The sequence below is a fragment of the Micropterus salmoides genome, unplaced genomic scaffold, assembly GCF_014851395.1.
Source record: "Micropterus salmoides isolate LMB-PRFRI ecotype aquatic unplaced genomic scaffold, ASM1485139v1 Ms_hic_scaffold_8, whole genome shotgun sequence".
Classification (NCBI taxonomy): domain Eukaryota; kingdom Metazoa; phylum Chordata; class Actinopteri; order Centrarchiformes; family Centrarchidae; genus Micropterus; species Micropterus salmoides.
This window is the reverse complement of record NW_024044570.1, coordinates 8,417,006-8,437,772: the sequence shown is the minus strand read 5'-3', so window position 1 is coordinate 8,437,772 and position 20,767 is coordinate 8,417,006. Positions and strand designations below refer to the sequence as shown.

The 20,767-nt window shown below is 38.8% G+C and overlaps 1 protein-coding gene across 1 annotated transcript in view; it reads right to left on the bottom strand.

Moving 5' to 3' along the window:
- LOC119893586 (protein inscuteable homolog) overlaps positions 1–20,767 on the bottom strand; it is a 50,828-nt gene that overhangs the window by 5,828 nt on the left and 24,233 nt on the right. The window contains exons 3-8 of the mRNA XM_038705834.1: positions 13,389–13,755; positions 13,085–13,137; positions 12,877–13,000; positions 12,129–12,242; positions 5,207–5,332; positions 550–721 (exon numbers count right to left, since the gene is read on the bottom strand). Coding sequence (XP_038561762.1) covers positions 550–721; positions 5,207–5,332; positions 12,129–12,242; positions 12,877–13,000; positions 13,085–13,137; positions 13,389–13,755 — 956 coding nt within the window. The remainder of the gene's footprint in view (positions 1–549; positions 722–5,206; positions 5,333–12,128; positions 12,243–12,876; positions 13,001–13,084; positions 13,138–13,388; positions 13,756–20,767) is intronic.

Here is a 20,767-nt window from a genome sequence, read left to right as displayed (position 1 = left end):
TTTACTGTAACTTGTTTATTGTACTTTTTATATTATACAATTACTAATGCAAATACCTGATCTGAACCTCTATTATTATAAACTAAACTGTTCCACACTAAAACCAACCCCCACTAACCTTAAGGTTAAGTTGAAGGTTATGTTTAAATGTATGTGTATATAAAGGTTAATGTTGTGTTTAAATTCAGTGGTATTCAGCAAAATGTAAAACACTGCAGCATATCTTAGCGTGTCACCTGTGAAACAGTGAAACAGTAGGACTGTGTGTCCATGCACGAGATAAACAAAATGGGAACCCACTCATCAAAAAACACCTCCATAACGCTACTAGAGGTCTAAAATTCCACAACAAGTCTTTAAATATAATATTCAAAAAAAGCGATCCTGTAATTTTACTTGTCTCTAGAAAAGAATTTAGCCATTTACCATTTAGAAGAAAACCTAACTGGTTATTTTTCTAACCTATTAACAAATCCGGTTTCTCTAAACAATCCTTGACTATAAATCCAAGGTCAGGGTTACAATTCAGTCAGTGTCACTTCCACTCACTGATGAGCGCAGTGACAATGTCGTGCATGCTCTCCAGGAAGCTGGCGAGGTGCTGTGTGGACGTGTGGTGCGGTGAGGTGATCTGAGCCACGACTGCCGCAGCCTCGGCCCTGGCTGCTTCCACGCTGTTTTCATCAGTCAAGATGTCTGCCAGGCACAGGATCCCATCCACCTATACATTAGACAGTACACATTAGGCACCCTTTGATCATGCATTACTGAAGATAAGCAAATCTTAAGTCTCTACTAGTTGATTTGCATATTGTAAAACATTTTATCTAAACCACTGGCTGCATGGGAAGGTGGAAATCAATATAACAATGTGTTTTGTTTAGAATTTAAAGTGTAGTTTATAGTCAATATAACTCACTTTGAGTTTCACTTGGTCTCTGGAGTCCTCCATTTGTATACCCACCATCCACCCCATTGCCTTTTCTGCTGCAGATAAATGCTATATTGATCTACATGTGACAGATAAACTGCTTCATTCACTCAAAAAAATTACATTTGCAAAAATAGCTGGGAAAATAATTGGGAAAAGTATTTAGTTAATATAGAAGACCACCTTTGTAGAGGTTGGGGAACTTGTGCAAACCAGACTAGAGCCAATGTTACATAAAAAAGTGACCACTGCACAATAAAATAATAAGTATCCAACACATTTTTTAAATCAAGGTCAAATTATAACTTGTATGGGACGAGTTACCTTCCTATTTAAAATGTGGATGTCCTTTTTTATATCATTTATGTTATGGATTTTTAACTTGAGGTTATTTTATTGAGATGAGATAGGTATTTACTATGTTGGTTTGTTGGTCGGGGTACCTGCACACTTTGAAGTCATTTATAATTTTTTTAAGGCCTTTTAAGGATCCCTGGATGTCCTGGTTGGTAGTATAGTATGACGTTACCTGTTTACCTGGACTCCTGCTTCCTTACTTTTGCTTCAAGGACCACATTGGAAATTGTTGTGTCATCCTTGACATATCCGTGGTGTGTGAATATTTGTAATGTTGAATGAACTTAACTAAACTTTTTTTTAAAAATAAGCTAAAACATATAAAGTCCCAAGTATTTAAGGTAATTTAAGACGGTTTGATTTAGTATTTTTAATTATACAATAGTTAAGTACAAATCATTGGGATCTGTCGGCAGGTCTGAACTGAACTTTTACTCAACACTGCAGGGTTGACAAAACACCTGCAGCATCACTGGCCAACGAGACAGACCGTTAAGTGTCTGCGGTGTCATCTTGGCTAGAACTTGCAGCGCTGCCCATAAAGCTATCACAATTAAAACACACCACTCTGATTTAATATGCCGCTGACAAACTTTTGTGGCCTAATTTGGTTGATATCAAGCCAGGATGTGTGCATCATCAGGTTTGGTGAGGAGCTCAGAGTTAAAGAAGGGCAGGAAATCATCTCCTGTTTAAAGAGAAGTTTAGTAAAGGCCATGAGGTCATATTTATCTCATCTTTGTGTTGGTGTTTGTGTGTATGTGATTTGGTATAAGAGTTTAGAGGCTTCAGGAAATAATGGCGATGTAGAACAGGTCTTCATCCACTAGGGGACAGTATTGTACAGTTCACAGAAACTACTAAAGCAGCTGATTGTTACTTTGTATCTGTTGGCATTAGTTCTTATCAAGTCAGGCATTATGTGGCATAAGTGTTGAAAATTGGCACATACTCTGGAAATCATCCATACTATTATGTTAAATTCATAGTCATAAACTGCAGGATCGTGGTTTCCAGGGTGGCAATGGGCACTAAATTTGTGTCTTGGTGAAAAATCCATTACCTGATACATCAAAGACATTTTGATGTCTTTATTACAGTCACTTTTCAATCACAGTCAATATTGCTATCATTTAAGTAAAGAGCAAATTAATGTTTTTGATGCTCAGTCACCATCAGCCAACACTCCTGAAAACAAAAGTTTAGAGACAAGCGCCAAGAGTGAAGCAAACTGTCAGCTCCCAGCCAGCCACACCTGTCAGTCTTATCTGCTGACGAGCATCAGCGCACTGAGCTTCACAGGGCAGTTCCCTATTTTTGTCTCCATGGACGTCAGCAGCACTGTGCCAGCGCAACCCACTGACGTGGAACAATCAACTCTGCACACCCCCGTTCATCTACTGTCCCCCCCACCACCCCATCCCTACCTGCACCTCCTCCTCCCTAAAATAGGATATTCCCCAACTCCTCGTTTAAACAGGATGTATCTCATTCAGTTTATTCTCGGAGCCGACGCCAAATAACCTTTCTGCATTTTACTTCTGCAGGAAGTTTTTGATTGATTGATTATGTAGACACTACATTGAATTGTGGTTCTGGTGGAACAAAAGTGCACTTTCTTCTCAGTTGAAACTACATGAATACTTTGCACAAAGGCAACAATTTTAAAAACGTTTTTTTTAGTTTCTGATCTCATAAATCCTCAAAATCCTCTATTTGCTAAAATATGGCCCCCTTGAGTGATTGGATCCCCCCACATGCACCATCGCAGACTGACTGAAGTCAGCGTTTCCAGGACATGTAGCATTAACATGCAGAGATGCTCCAGAAAAGCGACACATTGATCACATTCATCTCTCAAACTGCCACATCCAGGGTACTGTTTCTAGATTACTTCTTGGGTCTGTATGACACATACAGTGTTTTCTTCATCAAATGATGCAATGCTACAGAACACGTATTTCACGATAGGGCAATCACATGCTATAATTTAATTTTATATTTTACAACTGTAGGCTAAAAATAATATTTTTCATTGCAGCCTGATGTAGCTTTTCTCATAATTGCAAGGCAAAGTTTTAACTTTCAGTCTGAATACGATATTTCCTTCATCAATCTTCTATAAGTTCTTTTTCCTTGTACATCTTGAGCAGCTTCTTAATCAGGACACTTCCCATTCACCAAGTTATTATAACTTAATGTCCCCATTGGGGATGAAACTAAGAAGCAGTATATCCACCAATGAGCAGTGCAGATGCATACCGGCCCTTTTTCTCAATCACCCTACAACAGTGACAGTTGTCTTTCTCAAGCCTGAGCGATCGCTGGTGAGCGGTTGGTAGCGTAGACTTGCCTGACAGCCCCCCTCCCGGGACAAGGCTGCTAATCTGGGGCGGACTTTGGTTCCAGTTAAAGAGTTTTCACACTTGGATGATTCATGCTGTCCCAGCTGCTCTATATGTGAACACAGACACCGTTGTGGCATCATTATACGCCAGAATCAGGTTATATTTGTCTTTCTGTAAACACTCGCTTGACACAGGTGCGTCTGTTATTTATTTTGGTTGAATTCTCGACAGAGAACAAACAAGGATCAACAAAGAAGGATGTATCATTAGCTCTCTCTCTCCCTGTCTCACCTTCTTTCCTTCACACACACACACACACACACACACACACACACACACACACACACACACACACACACACACAGTGGGAAGTCATTCAAGTCTAAATGTTTGACCTATCAGCTCAAAGTAAAAAGACTCACTGTAAATCATGACTCAACCTTTTGTGTATGTACTGTATTTTCTATAATTTAGGAAAAAACTTAACACACATGTTTATTTTCTCACTGTCTTCTATCATAATTATACAGCCGGTTTCCCTGCCCTGAGGTAACGGAACTACGTGAACTCATTCAGGAAAATTTAATCAAGTAAATAGAAAGCTGGAGAACTCGACTGCTGCAGTTTCCCAAAAAAGAAACAAAACAGGAATCTTGCACAGAGGCAGCATGTCAACTTTTCCCTCCTAACAATGTAAAGGTGCAACATCGAACATCAATTATTCAATATAAGACATACAGTAAACAAAAACACAGTTGCTGTTAAGATTGGCACTCCCTGCCAGTTTCTACACTGCATTTTCCATTTAAGTCTGACAGTAGTAGAGGCTAATTTCACCTGCAACATGCGACCAAAGAAGATCGTCCTCCTGACAGTAATCAACAGGGTGTTCAGGAAACTTGGTCTTAATTTTGGAAATTACTACCAAGATATTGTAAATTGACGCCAAAATCATGTTTAAATGACAGTCTGTTACAAGGAATATATTATTTCATTGCCCAGTTAAGAAAAAAAAAGCCTTTCCCCCACTAAACTCTTCATTTAACCGTTGATCTTTTGATTCCACAATCACACACTTTGTTTCTGTGCAGCCAAGCCTCCTCCTGCTGCTGCCATTGTTGGCACACATTCACCTGGGAAAATAAACTAGCCTCCCAGTCATAACATAGGAAGTGAGAGCATGGCCCAATGTGTACAACATAGACAGACTATACTGTGCTGCTGGGAAGAGGAATAACCACCTGTCTGATCTACAATTTCAGCTGATCAGTGTAAATATGATCTGTCTGGACTGGAGGGAGTCATGGTATTTTATTGGAAGTACTGTACTTACTTGAAATTAATGTCAACTCACTTCTCTCTCTCTCTCTCTCTCTCTCTCTCTGTCTTATCCACATATACACATACAGAGATTATAGATTTTTTTGAGCTGTCCAATCAGCCATTATTAACATATTATATCCTCTTTTCCTTTTGTATAATATCAAATTAATTAATTAATGTCTATCTCTTTTTTTCAACATTAGGTAGTGTGTGTGTGTGTGTGTTTGTGTGAGAGAGTAAGCTTTACCTTGTCTAGTTGGATGATGCCCTCTTCCACACAACAGATGGAGGCCACTGTTCTCAGAGCGTGAGCATAAAGGTCTCTGAAGCGGTCCTGCCTGCAGATCTTAAACAGGGCTACCACAGCTCCTTCCTGTGGTAGAAGACAAAGTAATTTAGTTGATGGTTTAGTAAATGTCTACAGTGCACAATATATCTAATATATGTTCATAAATCTGCACTGAGGCTACACTGTGACAGTTCCATGTTTCATGCAATTGTGAAATTAACTTTTTCTTTGAGATTCTATATTGATACATTTGTTAAATTGGACAAAACAGCTATTGCATGTGAATATGGATATGGTACAATAAGGAAGAATAATAACTTGGTTTTTCATAGTCTTTAGATAAGTGGTTTACCTTGTCCCTTATTTTTCATGGTTCTCACAAGCCTTATGTGATTTTTTTCTGTATCATGCCTGTATTGTTATTACTATTATTACTTAATTTATGTCCTCATTCTCTAGCAAATCCAGGAACTGTATTTATACTGGACAGGTGTATAGGTCAATTCTTTAAAAAAAAATTCCTTTAGGGAACTATAAGAAACTGTAATTGATTTAAAGTTGCATTAATATAAGTCTACAACCCTTGATTTTTTTTTTTCTAATTCACTTGGACTCACTTTGAGGTTCACTTGGTCTCTGGAGTCCTCCATTTGTATACCCACCATCCACCCCAATGCTATATTGATCTACATGTGACAGATAAACTGCTTCATTCACTCAAAAAAATTACATTTGCGAAAATAGTTGTGAAAATAATAAATAAGTATTTAGTTAAATTAATTTTCTGGGAAACAATGTTGCATACAGTATTCACACAATAATGTGTGTGTAAAAACAGTTGCATATTGTATATTTAACAAAATGCTCAACAGCCCAGAGTTTGGAAGAATTTTTCCATCAAGGATGCCCAGCAACACCACATAATGAGGTACTCTAAGTTGCATTCTCATATGAAGATTTTTGTTTTGTTTATTTGTCTAGTGGACACTGTGTTTGATGCAGCTGGTGTCACTGTACTTTTTCCACATCATAAGTTACTTGCAGGACAAAAGGATGGTTAGGTTGGGAAAATAAATTTCAGTGAGAGTACAGCTCTTTTGAGACTTTCACAGATCTGACATTAGCCATCCTACCACCAAATTATACACCATAGACCAAAGACAGCTAATGTCTTGAAGTACACATGATTGTGCAGAATGGTGGATCAAAGTGCTCCTTGCTATGCTGTGCTGTGAAAGCCAACAGGTCTTGCAGATATAAGCTAATAGCAGTGTGCTGGTTTTAAAGAGTCCAGGAGACCTGAAATATATTTGGCCTGCTTTACTCACAGAGCCTGCAAAAAACAAAGAATCTATCAAATGGCTCACACAATCTATCATGTCAGATTAAAACTATACATATTTCATGAATGAATGGAAAACACTGAGCAGAAATAAAATAATTTGCTTGCCATAATAGCTGAGCATTTTCTGTTGGATTATGCTTGGTATAAACAAACAAAAATAGCTCCTGTATTGGCTCTGTGTCTACACTAAAGGACCCCTCTGACAAAAAACACTTGCAGGTATTGAATTCTATTCAGCGTGCAGATAGATAAATTACCTGGATGAAGACGAAGCCTGTAACTACCACCATTATACTAATAAGGCCATTATACTGGGATGGCATGTCTCATATGCTGGAAAGGCCATGCTGCTAGGGGTTGGAGTGAATAATCATCCTGCCCTCCAGCCTGACCGTTCTTCCCTGTTCACTGCCTACGCAATATTGTTTCGCCATACCCCGAAGAACTGCCAACACGCTGACAGACAGTTTTCAGTAAACCTTTTGAAACTCAGAAGAGGCTATTGATCTTGTTGTTTTTCTGTGACGCAAATGTTGCTTTAGCGTTCAAAAATTGTTCAGATTGAGTCTGTGGAGAATCTCCAAATGGTCTAATGCACTTTTAAGCTTTAGGTTTTAAAGGTAGCCTACATTAATATTATCATTTTAGTCATGTTTTTTAAATTAGTTAAACAAGTTATATTTAACTCTACTTGTTTATATTTCAAACTCTGCACTTTCATTACTGCCTGTGTGATACTGAATATATTGAAATAATAATATCTCTACCCACCTGAATGTGACAGGTGCATCGGAATAAAAGTGAATCCTGCAGTCTTTTTATAAATTTTGACAGTGTGATGTTTCATTGATTTTTTGCCATGCTGGTGGCAGCTCTGAGGATTCCAATGTCTGTCTGACAGTCTGTCCCCCACTTTGGTCCAGACTAAAATATCTCAACAATTATGGGATGGATTAGCATCAAATTTGGTAAATGACTTAACGTGATGCATGATGGATTTAAAATAAGGCATGCTGGTTAGAAATTGTGTCCGACTTTCACCAGAGCTGCGAAACGTCACCATGTCACATGACATTAAAACCTCAGGGGAGCAAGGCGGCTGCAGGCACCGAGTCCTGCTTATCTCCGCTGCACAAAGTTGGAACCACACTTTTGCCTGGTCTCATGGCATTTTTCTTTGCAAATGGACGAGATCAGTCATTGATCTCAGCTCACAGTAAGCTCACGCAGGTAGAATGTGTCCGACTTCATGGCGCCATTTTTATACCCTGCCCCTGCTGTCACTTGCAGCTCACATTAGACTATCAAGTCGGCGAAAGCGAGCCACAGTCATCTCAAACGCACCTAATTACTTTGGTTATTTCCTCTACCGCCACCATGAGGTTCACTCATTTTTTACTTAAATATAAAATATCTCAACAACTATTTGATAGATTGCCATGACATTTGGTTCACACATCCCTGTGCCCTTTAAAATGTAATAACTGTAATTACTTTAGAGATTGCCTAACTTTTCATCTAGTGCCAACATCAGGTCAAAATTTGACTTTGTCCAATACTTTTGTTTCTGGCAAAATAACATTCCCATCAGCCCCAGCTGTAGTTTGTTTTTATTGCCAATTAGCAAATGTTAGTATATGCTAAACTAAGATTTCAATAACATGAGATTAAATCAGCATGTTAGCTCTGTCATTGTTAGCATGCTGTAGTTAGCTCAAATCACTGCTGCGCCTATTAGTACAGCCTTACAGAACTGCTAGCAAAAAAATGTGGACTTCTTTAACAATGAATGAATTGACTTTTTTTTTGGTTGTCTGATTTGGTAGGGTGACCATATTTTGGTTTTCAAAAAAGAGGACAGTGAATGCAGGAGGCAAATGGACACCCGCAGTAGGTCTGGGCTGGGGAGATTCAAGTAATTGATTGCTAGCACCTTTTTTTGACACTGACACGTAACCTACCAGTTTTGCAGGTCATGTATTCTGCACCACGAATGTCACACCCCATCCAGGCCGTGATTGGTCAGTTCACGAAAAGTGACATTGAGAAGCAACTTTGTGCGCACGGCCGCATAAAAAACACCAAGTCTTCTCCCTATTCCGTCTTTGCCGATGGAGAGGGCCGAGAAGAGTAACATTACTTGGGAGAAGCTGCAATAAAAAGTCCTGCTACGCCACAGAGTAAAGTATAATAGTGTCGGTACAAGTCAAAGCAATGGAAAAACACACACAATGAATGCCAACTGTATAAAGCAAAAGCCAAATCCCGGACATTTTGGGTGATTTAGAAATCCTGGCTGGATGCATTTTGTAGGTCCCAAAAAGAGGACATGTCCAGAAAAAAGAGGACAACTTGCAGTTCTATTGTTTCAAAGAGGATGTATGGTCACCCTCTACCCACACTTGCATCTATGACTATATGGAATTTGAGTGATACTTTTTGATTAGTTTGAGATTGTTCAGTTAAACCCCGTGACCCTGTATGCAGGATAAGCGGTTGACGATGGATGGATGGATGGATGGATGGATGGATGGATGGATGGATGGATGTTCAGTCAAATAAACCAGCAATACAGACAGTATTTTTAAGAAGGTCTAACAATGTGTGCTAATTTTATAGCATTTGGCTATCTTTCTTAATCCACTATTTTATCAGAAATGGATCAGAGGAAAAATAAAACCTCCAGCCTGACAACCAGATAGTTTTATTCAGAAAATCAACAGTTTGTAATAGAGGCGCCTTTGTGTTGGTTTCATCTTTACAGACTTCCGCCTACTTCTCTTCTTCACAGAGCATTGGGCTTGTCGTTGTTTCTTTCCCTTCCCCATCAAACAACTTGCAGTTCTATTGTTTCCACTGACTTCATCCTCATTCCTTCAATGATGCCCATAGAACGCATTTAGCGTCACACTCATGCATTTTGGTACTTGCTGCGCTAACATCATCATGTTAAACTTGTCTACTTGTCTAAAAATGCCTCCCTATCCGTGTGTTTGCATGTACAGGCCTACACAGCGTGTAATTTCTTTCCATCTCATAATTTTCTGAACTGAACTCTGTGCTATGGTCTGTTGTACTTGCTCACACAATGCCTGAAGCTTCTTCAATTGCAAGTGGTTGCAGGCAGTTTATTTCTTGGTTTTAAAACAAGAAGGTTGTTAGTAAAAAAAATCCATTTCGAATCCAGTTCAGCGAAGCCAGAACATGATGCTTGTTCTGAGAAAAACACTTTTCATCCAAATACAGATTAAAGATTAACACAATCATTTGCCTTTGTGTTGTTTAATCTTAATAGAGACATCACTTAACCCTCTTCATCTCTTGTAATGTATTTCTAAATGTCTCTGCCCTCTCTACCCACAGAGTTTTGATGATACACTGCCTCTCACCAGGCCTGAGTTGTTGCCACATCATACTCTCACATCTTACAATCTCAAGCATTTGGTTTTAGGAGAGCAAAAAGTCTGCCAATATAATGTAGACACCAAACTTGCTTGTACATTATGACACAGTCACTCTCTAATAATCCAGCTGATGTTTGAGGATTTATGAGGTGGCACATTACTCAGCATAAACAATGTCAACTTGTATAGCCACATTTTCCATGTGGACTTTGCATGGTGTTTGTTGGTGAATCTGTTTCCTCCGAGAGTCCAAAGACATGCAGATCAGGTAAATGTTAAAATCTAAATGACCTGAAAATGTATTTGTGTGTGTGAATGATTCATCCCTGTAATACTAAAGAAAAAAAAGTGACACTTAACTTGTTTTGGTGGATTAAGGCACAAATATTGAAAGGCTTTTTTAGAAAAATATGTGAAACATTTATTTTGTTTATCATTATGAGCGGGTCATCAAATAAAGGCAGACATGGATGGTGTTTGTTAATAACCTGCTTGGTATGGCAGATGGGTGCAGATCATTCAGTTGTGACAAATAAGTCACGATTATGTGATTACTCAGAATCTGACAAGCTGTCATTTACAGAAAAGTGTTTTAAGGAGCCACTGCCTATAATAGTATAAACCACACATACTATATGTGGCACACTGAATAGGTTTTGAAAGCACAAGTTAGGGAACAAGATAAGAGATGGTAGATCTCATGCCTCTATTTTGCAGACAAAGTCAGCTACTACCTGGTGAACATAGTGAAGGATTTAGCAACTAAAGAGCCAGATATTTCCCTTAGCAGTTGGTGGAGAATAAAACAGAGCAAGGGAGTGAATATTGGACTTAAATTCATAAGGTGGCCAGACACATGACTCCAAATGAATGCTAATGCCTCTGAGCATCTGCTGGATGAGTAAGAAAAAGTTTGTCATATAAACTAAGGTTACAATAAGCCAATGTTGCTGAACGTTGCTCAGTACTCTTATTTTCTGTTGTTGGTCTTCAACATTGTAAAACTCCACCAATCTGGTGCTTTAAGCTGCGTAAATCTGATGGGATAAAACCTAAAATCTACAAATCTATTTAAACCTGATATGGATATGTACACAATGATTTATCTCTATTTATCACACTGCCTGCTTCACTACCCCATTTAACGAACCTCCCTTCTCCTCTCCATACACAGCACATCAACAGAAACACTGTCCATCAACAGAAACACTGGAAAAGCGGTTGAAACATCACGTCCCCACCCAAATATTTCAACAGCTAATTGCACTTATTCAAAACATGAGTAAAGTTAGCGTGCTGCTGAAAATGATTAGTGAAGAGCTCAGATATGACCCAGATACTGTAAAGGGAGTGTATGTGAGAGTGTGAAAGACAGACTGGTGCTAGCTAATTAGTTCAGATGGCAGGTGGAAGATGTTGTTTTATATTGGGTATTCATTAGCAGTCATTGGCAGGCAGGTTTCCTTCAGACACCTCTCTGAGTGTTCGGCCAGTATCGCTACAGAGGGAGTTAAGTAAGGTGGAGCGGACTGAAAGGTAAAGATGCATAAGCAACCTGCATTTGTAATCAGTGCTCACTCCTAATGGGAGCTGACAGTATTGATCTGACAATCTGGCAGTAAAGGATGGGGGTGTGTTATTCCTTGTGTGCATGAGGGCCATCAGGAAGAGTCTTATCAAGAGTATCAAGGAAGCAGTCGGCTAACTAATGTCCAATTGAGACTTGCTGTCTGGTCTGTCTTCTCTTATCTCATTGTGAAATAGCTTTTTAGAGGCATGTTTAAAGCAATAGTTGCAGGTCTGCTGGTCTGGATGTTGAACACTGGCAAAAGGTGAAGCTGACCATAACAGGGGTGTGTGAAGAAAGGGGTAGAGATGTTATTTCAAATGAAGCTGCCTCTGCCAAAGATATAAAAATGTAAGAAAATAATACATCATGCTGCTGATATCAGGATCTCCACCCTCTAAGGTTTTTGCACAATGAAATGCATCAGTCGAGACAGGTTCATCTCATTTCAATGCATGTCGTTGGTCCCAATCTTGAAATTAATTAAACTCATGACCAAAGTGGTGTAACTATTGTCAGCACAGGACCAAGGCAGTACAGAGTCCACTGCTATGTCCACAGTACCTTGGCAATGATGCTGCAGAGCTGAGGTCCATCCTGAGTGAGTGACAGCAGGTTGCTAATGGCACTTCCGATAGTGTGAACATTGTCTGATGAGTCAATCTGTTTAATCAGGACCTGCAAGGAAGATCAAATATTAGCCATTGTTATTACCAAGATATGCAATTCACATTGTTAGTAGCTGTCGCTTTTGTCTTGTTTTTAAGACTGATGATTCTAATGACAAATAATGACAAACACAAATAAAATTTAAAAAGTCTGTTGCGTTCAATTGTGCCAAACAATGTGCAACAGTTGCAGGATTATTTGATTTATTTTTCTCCACACCCTATATGCCATTTCATTATGCCCAAATGATATCAGTAGACGGCCTGAATAAAATGCTATGTTTATCTAACTAGTGTTAAACTGTTTTACTCTGCTTGAAGATATTTTATTGCTGCTTCGTTTCAAATGTAGAATACTTTTTTGAAAACACTGTTGTATAACAAAGACAACAAAAGCTGATCAAACTGTATCAAAAAAGAAAAGATACACAAACATAACCATGGTCAATACGTTAATTAAGTAAAACATTGGTCAATACATTTTGCCATGTCGTACAAAACTGCCTGTTGCCTGGTCTAGAAAATGTAGATTCAACATTTAGATAAAAGAGTAAAAGAAGAACTTTTCTGTGTCTACTTAAGCCAAGTTACAGCCATGTGCACTGTATGTAAAATAATCAGAAAACTATGATTCAGATGCATACCCGGATCTCATTGGCTAAAGCCATGTCAATCATGTTGCTGAAGGAATCACTGACATCTGTAAGGATCTCGTGGATGGCCTCCCTCATGGACTTCAGGAAGAACTCATCATCTGTGTGAAGGCACCTGTGGGTGAAGGGACATTTTGATTTACCATCCACATAAACCCACTTTTTTTAATGATGGTCTATTAGCTTTTTAGAGTTTCACCTCTCTGTAATATTGGTCAGCTCCATACACTTTTCCAGAAGAGATTTCTCATACTACAACAAAAGAAAAATAGGAAATCTATCATGCTGTGATGAAACACATAGACAAGGAACATACAGATGACAATAAATGGATTTGTCTCAAAGTTTATACTATAGATACTATTGAAAACGTCAATGAGCAATCCAAATGCATATATATATATATATATAATTTAACTGGTGTGTTGGTATGTCTGAAACTGATATCTTGCTTTGTAACTTTCTACTTTGTCACTTTAATGATTTCTAAGCTTACTCGTCACCTTCTGCATTTCCGGTGGTGTGCTTCGGGCTGCACTGTACTCGTGTACCAGTGAACGCACGTGGCAGTTCGCCCTTACGGCGGTGCTGTGGACCCTCTGCCAGCGTCCCTTCTCCAGTCGCTGGAACATCTTACCGAGCTCCGTGCTGACCACCAGCGCTCGGCGGAGGAGCGTCTGCAGATTGTTCCTGGCCACGTGGTCCCCTCCACCGACCCCGGAGGCCACAATCAGCTCACCCTGCTGGGCGTCCTCCTCCACCCCAATGGGTTTGGCCTGGAGGACACACATACACTCCACCTCCGTCATGTGTCGGAGGTCCTCCATCCAGCGCTGGACTGAGTCGACCTGGAGACACTGCATGCGGGTACTGTGGGAGAAATTAATACAGAAAAATAAAGTAAGTCAGAGCTAGTTTATCCACTTTGGAGATGTGTCACTGCAAGAGGGCCCTGGTGTGAGTACAGGCCTTTTCTGTGAGTAACGCTGGCAAAAGTAAAAAAAGAGGACAGAGGTGTGTATTAAAACTTAAGATGGGTGATTTTAGTGGCACACACACAACATCAAAATGCTTTAAATCAATATTTAGTTCATTGCATTTATTATAATCTTGTAGGAGGAGTCACCTGTTTAGTAAGCAATAAAATACATAGTTTGAGACCTGGATTGCCCATTTTTGGATTCTGATTGACCATACAACACAGTAACTATCACTGTATATTCAGTCTGTTTATGTGGATCCATGGCCAACATCAAAATTAAGTCAGGTGGCACAGAGCTCATTCAGAGAAAATTCAGTTTCTTTCTTCTGAACTGATTTACTGATAGGAAATCCACATAAGATGACTGGTTTCAAAGCAGTTGCTCATTATTGATATCAAAATGAAAAGTACATATTACTGCACAAACAGAACCACATTTATGCAACAAATGTACTCAGTATCACATAGATACTGCTTATTAAGGACAGTTTTGTCCGAGATCCGGGAAGTAATTTGTGCTGACCGGCCAGCTGACTAAAGCCTGACCTGATTTATATGAGAAAACCTTAATCATCTTTGCCTCCTCCACAAGAAATTACATGCACCAGTAGAAAATTAACGAAGTGGTTACTCATAAATTCAAACTGGTTGTTAGGACAATGGCAGATCATTTAACGGCTGTGCCACCCTTGTACTCTCCGTCTATCACTCCTCTTTTCCAAATAAATCTTATAAGTAATAGTATAGGTTCGGTACGATAAAACAAAATAATGAGATATTCTGTATTTAAAGTATTTTGACCTTTACAAAACCAAAACATAATTACTACAAAATGTGAGTGGTAAATCTGCAACCATTATCATTGTAAACTTCATACTGTGCTAAATTGTAAAGCTTGACAGGTGTAACAGGAGTAATTAACATTAGCTTAGAGTGGGGTCAATAATAAAATGATTAATCTTAGTGGGACGTTGTTTTAATGTTAAGTCAAGTCAATCAAATCAGCTTCTCAGCTTGAAAATTTATGATGAGGGCAGGTATGCATGCAGTATGTGAGTCGACAGTACTATCAAAGTTATCATTTGAGCCCACATACACTGAAATAACACTCCTCTCTAAAATAAAATTCCATCTATGTCATGCAATATAACTGCAGTGCTAAAACTTCACAGCATTCCTAAAGGTCAATTATCCATAGCTAACTGCCGGTTTCCACACATCATTTTCCCTCAGCATGGAGACAGCTTTAACAACGGGTTGCACCAAACAAACACTCATCCTCACTTCAATCTCTGCCAGAAATGACCCTAATGAACGCAGGCTTAAGGGGGCAATCCAGAGTCCTGCACCCAGTAAGTCAAAGCTCACTGAAAGTGGACAGGTCGATTGCTACAACAACCACCTCTGCCTTGAGTCAACACATGGGAAAGGATCTCTAATGAAGATTAATATTTTCCTCTGTGACTCTCTGTGCATTGTCCTCCCATTTGTGGGAAATGGTAGCTCACCAGAGACATTGGGATATTGTATTGGTATTGAATATTGGTTGATCTGGTTTAAGAGAGGCATTGTGGTTGTGTGTACACTCAAAACAACGATTTGTCAATGACCAGCAACAGCCAACGTTATTACATAACATCTTTAAGTCAGTTATTGGGTTTCAGCTTTTAGCCAGAGCTGAACTGGAGCTACACTACATAGGACTGAATCATTAGAAAGCCAAAACTCCAATTATATGTAATCCACTGTAAAACCATATGGGTGACAGCTGTTTACTGAAGAAAATCAATGTGGAGTTTTGTTAAGGTCATAAAAATGTCTCATTAAAGCTGAAGCAGATTAACAGATATGTGAAGACATGAACATTAAGTGCTCTTCTTGAGCTGCCAAAGAGCTAAAATTAAACAACATCAAAAATGGTGAATTAAAGGTGAAACATTTCTTCTACAATACATACATACGCATTTTGTTCTGAAACTGAAACACAGAGCACATACTGTATATGTATATAAATTGTACATAGAGTCAATCATCCGTTAGGTGAGGACGTGGAACAACAATGCAAAAGTAGTCAAATCTTAAGGTTGTAGAGTGAGGGACCTCACCAGTTCAGAAACATACAGCAAATAAATCTCCCTCATTTTGGAAAAGGATGAAAATGTAATTAGCTGTAAATGTACGTAGACTAGAATAAATAACTGTGCAGTGTTACAGTGTAGTAACCATTATTATGGAGCTTGTTCTGCTAAGTGGGGTAAATGGCTTAATAGTGATCATCGTGACTTCTGAAAATGGATGAGATATGGGTTTTCGTTTAAATCTAGACGATTAAAGAAATTTATTTCACCTAATTGTTCCTCACAAATAAAATACTACTGAATCTTGCTTCAGTTTTTTTTCTCATATTCTAAAACCTCTTAAAAACCACTCCAGTTCACCAAATGTCTCTTGTTAGAGATTAATCACACAGTAGTGAATAACACAGTGACTGAAACTGAGTCAAATTAGCCACAAAGAGCTTGATCACCAGTGACTGCCACAGCTGAAGGGGAGATAGAAAGTGCTCTCAGTTATTGGTTGGTGTCATTTTCCTATAAATTTAACCCAATTAATATACACATTATTTTGAGGAAGACCAAAATGGGGGACACAGAAACAGAGAAAATGCACAGATTTAGTTATCATAGTTTTCTATTATGTCTATCATGTTTCCTAATAGCTCTAAATTGACACCAAGTCTGAAAACGTATAAACACACAACAGAATCAATCTGAAATGTGTAACAATATGCAAAATGTCCTTCATATCAGACCCAGTGTGGCCATTTCAAACCATTTTCCCCTGTTATATAACAACATCACATAAGGATGAGCCCATCAAGCCACAAAACCTTCTCCTCAGCATAGGGGGAAAAAAGATGATAATAATAGGCTTGTTTTCCAAAGGAGGGGAAGCGGTGCTCTTCAGCTTGCAGGGAATGACAAATATTTACATGCAGAGCCAAGAGAGGGTCAGGCGACAGCCACTCTATTATCCCAGACAGGGATTCTGTGGAGATGAAGCATCACTCTTTCTCCTCTGCTGGTTGCTGTCACTAAACTGTGCAACGGTGGCAACAGAAGAGACTGGAGCTGGTTAATAGGCAATATCCTTGTTTTTGTTTTTTTTAGTTTAAAATTTAAGCATGTTTTTTTTTTGTACCAGGCTTGGAAGTCTATTCATTTCTCTGTCCGTGTTTGATATTAATTAATGTTCTATCTGTATTCATATTAGATTTGAGGGACATACTGTTAGTTTTTCATGGTCATACTAATTAAACATAAATACTAAATATATAATAAAGACATGAGAGGGTCTTTTTGTCTGATTTATTGATTAGAGCTTAATTTAAGAATGGGATCACATGTGCATTCAAAAAGTTAATTTATTGAAAATGAATTAAATTAATATTAAATTGCAGTGGGTAAACTTGGAATATAATAAACACAAACCAAGAAGATAACATCTTGAACCTTACAAAGAAATATTAACAAGCAGGATTACTTAAATTTCATGGAAACATTGGGAACATGCAGAAATCTGACTGCCTGATCAGCATCAATAAAAGTTGAATCCTGTACAGATTTATGTAGGAAAAGAGGGTGGCGTGCTCTTAGTGTCATAGTGAGCTCAATGGTCACAGTAACACATCGGGTGAGAATGATAACTTGAGCTTTAAATGATTCACTTTTTCAACTTTTTATGTGCTTGAGAGACATAGAGTTCTTCTGCTGGATGAGTCACTGAGAGGCTGCTGCTCTGACTGTTCAGCTCCATAATTGACTGTCCCTGAGCTCAAATCCACATTTCTGAAAGAGAGAGATTTGTGACTGCACAGTCAGTCTGTGTGTGAGTGCTAAGAAGGTTTTAGGGTTTGAGTTAGCATTTGAGTCAGGTTATAATTGTAATGGTTTGTTGTGTGAGGGTTAAAATACTGTGCTTTTATTAAATTTGGGTTTAATTAGATTGCACAATGGACTTCAGCTAATGTGTGACAGATTCGAATTGTTAAGCTGCAATTTGAATATATCAGAGCTTTCAGAAAAGTCTGACTTTCCCAGTTGTAATTAAGACTTGGATGATGACTTATTTGAAAGTTGTAATTATGATAACTCCAGTATGATGGCATTAAATCAAGGTTAGGGGCTGGGGAATACAATATGTCAATGAGGGTCCTCACAAGTACAAAACGTGTGCACATGAGTTCAGCCATAAAACTAAGCAGCATCAAAAGACTATATGTTAAACATTTGGTTTGTTTAAATGTGTTTGTTTTTACACTTTAACTTGCAACTTAACTCAACAACATCACACACACACACACACACACGCACACACACACACACACACACACGCACACAGAAATAAAAACAAAAATAAATAAAATAGGACATGTGACAAAGAGAAGCATATTTGCTTCAGTCATATTCTTTTGGCCATATCCAGGACTCTCATGTTCCATCCAACATGAATACAATGAAATACATTGTGAAGGCAGAGGCTCATCACACGCATATTGATATTCACACATCCTCCAAACCATAAGGTAAACATTTTCAAGTGTAAATTGTCTCTTATATGAACCTTACAGCAACCCAATACATTTTCAAAAACCTTCACTCTGTGACATCCAGCCGCTTTAAAGATGGAATCACCTGCTGACAGCCTTTCTATGCTGAGGGAAACCCTTGCCGAGCAAAGAGAAAGAAAACACGAAAGTAATACATGGTGTAGCACAAATATGAATTACAGAATCCCTCATCCCAGGGTGTGAGTCAGTTTGAGGCTAAAAACAGCAACCACGTCTGCATGAAAACACACTGTAAGCATTAATCTCTTAGCGTGTGCTGTCTGTGGGTCATTTGCTAATCGCATCATGAAAATAGTGAAAATAAAATGACAATACGTATGTGGTTTAAACCACAGAGATAGTCATGTCTCTTCCCAACATACTGCATCATCTCACAATGTGGTGGAGTGTTTGCTGGTTTGCGAGCAGCAGACGGGCAGGTTTGAAACCAAGCGGTAGAGCACCTGTTGTCACTCAAGTGTGGCAGTAATTGTACAGCAGGAACTAGTTTGTTCTTCAAGGATGGCTGCCCATTATAGGCTTGTTCATATTGCTAGTCGCTAGAGGCTTTAAGTGATTCAGGTACTATATACAACACTTCATAGATCATGAGCACAACATGTTGAGTAATGTCTGCCTCTCTTTGATCAGCAGCTTGATGAATAGTTTCCCTACACATCATGCCACCCTGCTGTTGACTGCAAAAGGATCCCACTGATGTTTTGAATTAAAGTGAAGACGCCCTGTGTGGCTCAGTCAGTCTGGTTAAATGAAAGAGTGTGAAATTAACATGTCTTAAAATACAGTAAATGTGCTCCATGCACAGTTATGGACTTTGTGTAGGAAAACAAAAGAAACCGATAAGTTTAACATTGGGCATAGTATGGTGATTGATTAAGCTGAAACAACTCAATTGATATTACAATAATATGCAACTATTTTGAAATTCCATTAATCTTTCAAGTCATTTTTCAAGTAAAAATGCCAAACATGCCCTAGTTCCAGCTTTGCGGTGTAAACTACGTCATTGTAAACTGTGGTACCTGTTTATACGTCACAATATACCAACTGTACAAATGTTAGCTAGAGGTAGCTAGCAATAAGGTAATAGGTCTTATCACACCATAATCATTAAACAAACGTTTTACACATGAAGATACACAGAAAAATTTTATATTTGTGTTGCTGTGTTTTTATTGTTGAGAAATGTCATCTTAAAATGATGTGTCCACAAAACAAAAACTTGATAAGAGACTAGCAAGCTCTGGGTTTTAATACTCTATGCAACTATTCATAATTCAAATGTATGCACTTATGGTACAGTGAGGGGTTTTGGATAAAAGTCCTCACCAAATGTCTTAAAACATCTGGAATTGTCCAACGGCTGCATGCAGTATCACTGGCAGGCCAAGCAGCAACATTCTTCATTTTCATGAATATCAGCCTGATGTCACTTATGAACAGATGGAAATATTTCTCAAATACCACAACAGAACCGCAGTCCAATGGGACAGAGTCGATGGAAATGTGGGCAGAATGAGCTGTAAGATTTTGAGGACCAGACCACTGTGGCTTTGGCTTTGACAGAAGGAGGAAACAAGGACACTCTTGTCCCAGAAAGAGGCATATATACAAAGAGACCAAATAGGATGATAATGCATGCCTCTTCTTAAAAACAGAATATTGCAGAACAAACCTTTTTACACAGAGGAAGGTTTTTATTTTTTTTACAAAATGCTGTCTCACTGTGTAAAGAGGTGACAGATGAGCTAGGGTTAAATGGTAAAAACATATGGCTAATGGTACTTTTGAGCGTGTAAGTCACGCCTTGATTTTCTGGGTGAAGGTCGAGTCTGTGCTCCTCCCAAAGTAGCGCGTGGTAAGGGGATACTGTGGCCTCTGACTGGTACAGCTGGATCCTGGCAACGGCGGCAGACATCTGAATTCCAGATGTTTCAGACAGCCTCTAATGTGCAGCCAAGACAAGACTCACCTTAAACAGCCCACTCTGAGCCTGTTTCTCTCTTGTTCTCTGTCTCTTTCTCTAACCAACTCCAGCTTAATGTTTGTAGTTGTTTTTTTCTCTTTCTCTCTGACTAACACTCCTGCCCTGATACATGCTTGGTCAACCTGGTCTCACTCCCAAGTAATCACATAGGCACACTTGGATAAGACCCCTTGGCATCACTTTTTAATGCACTGGGTAGAGTCATTGTTCAATGCTAAAAGTAGGCCTAGTATAAATAAATTGAAAATCTGTATAGGGAGGAGGTTGGGGTGTTGGGAATGGG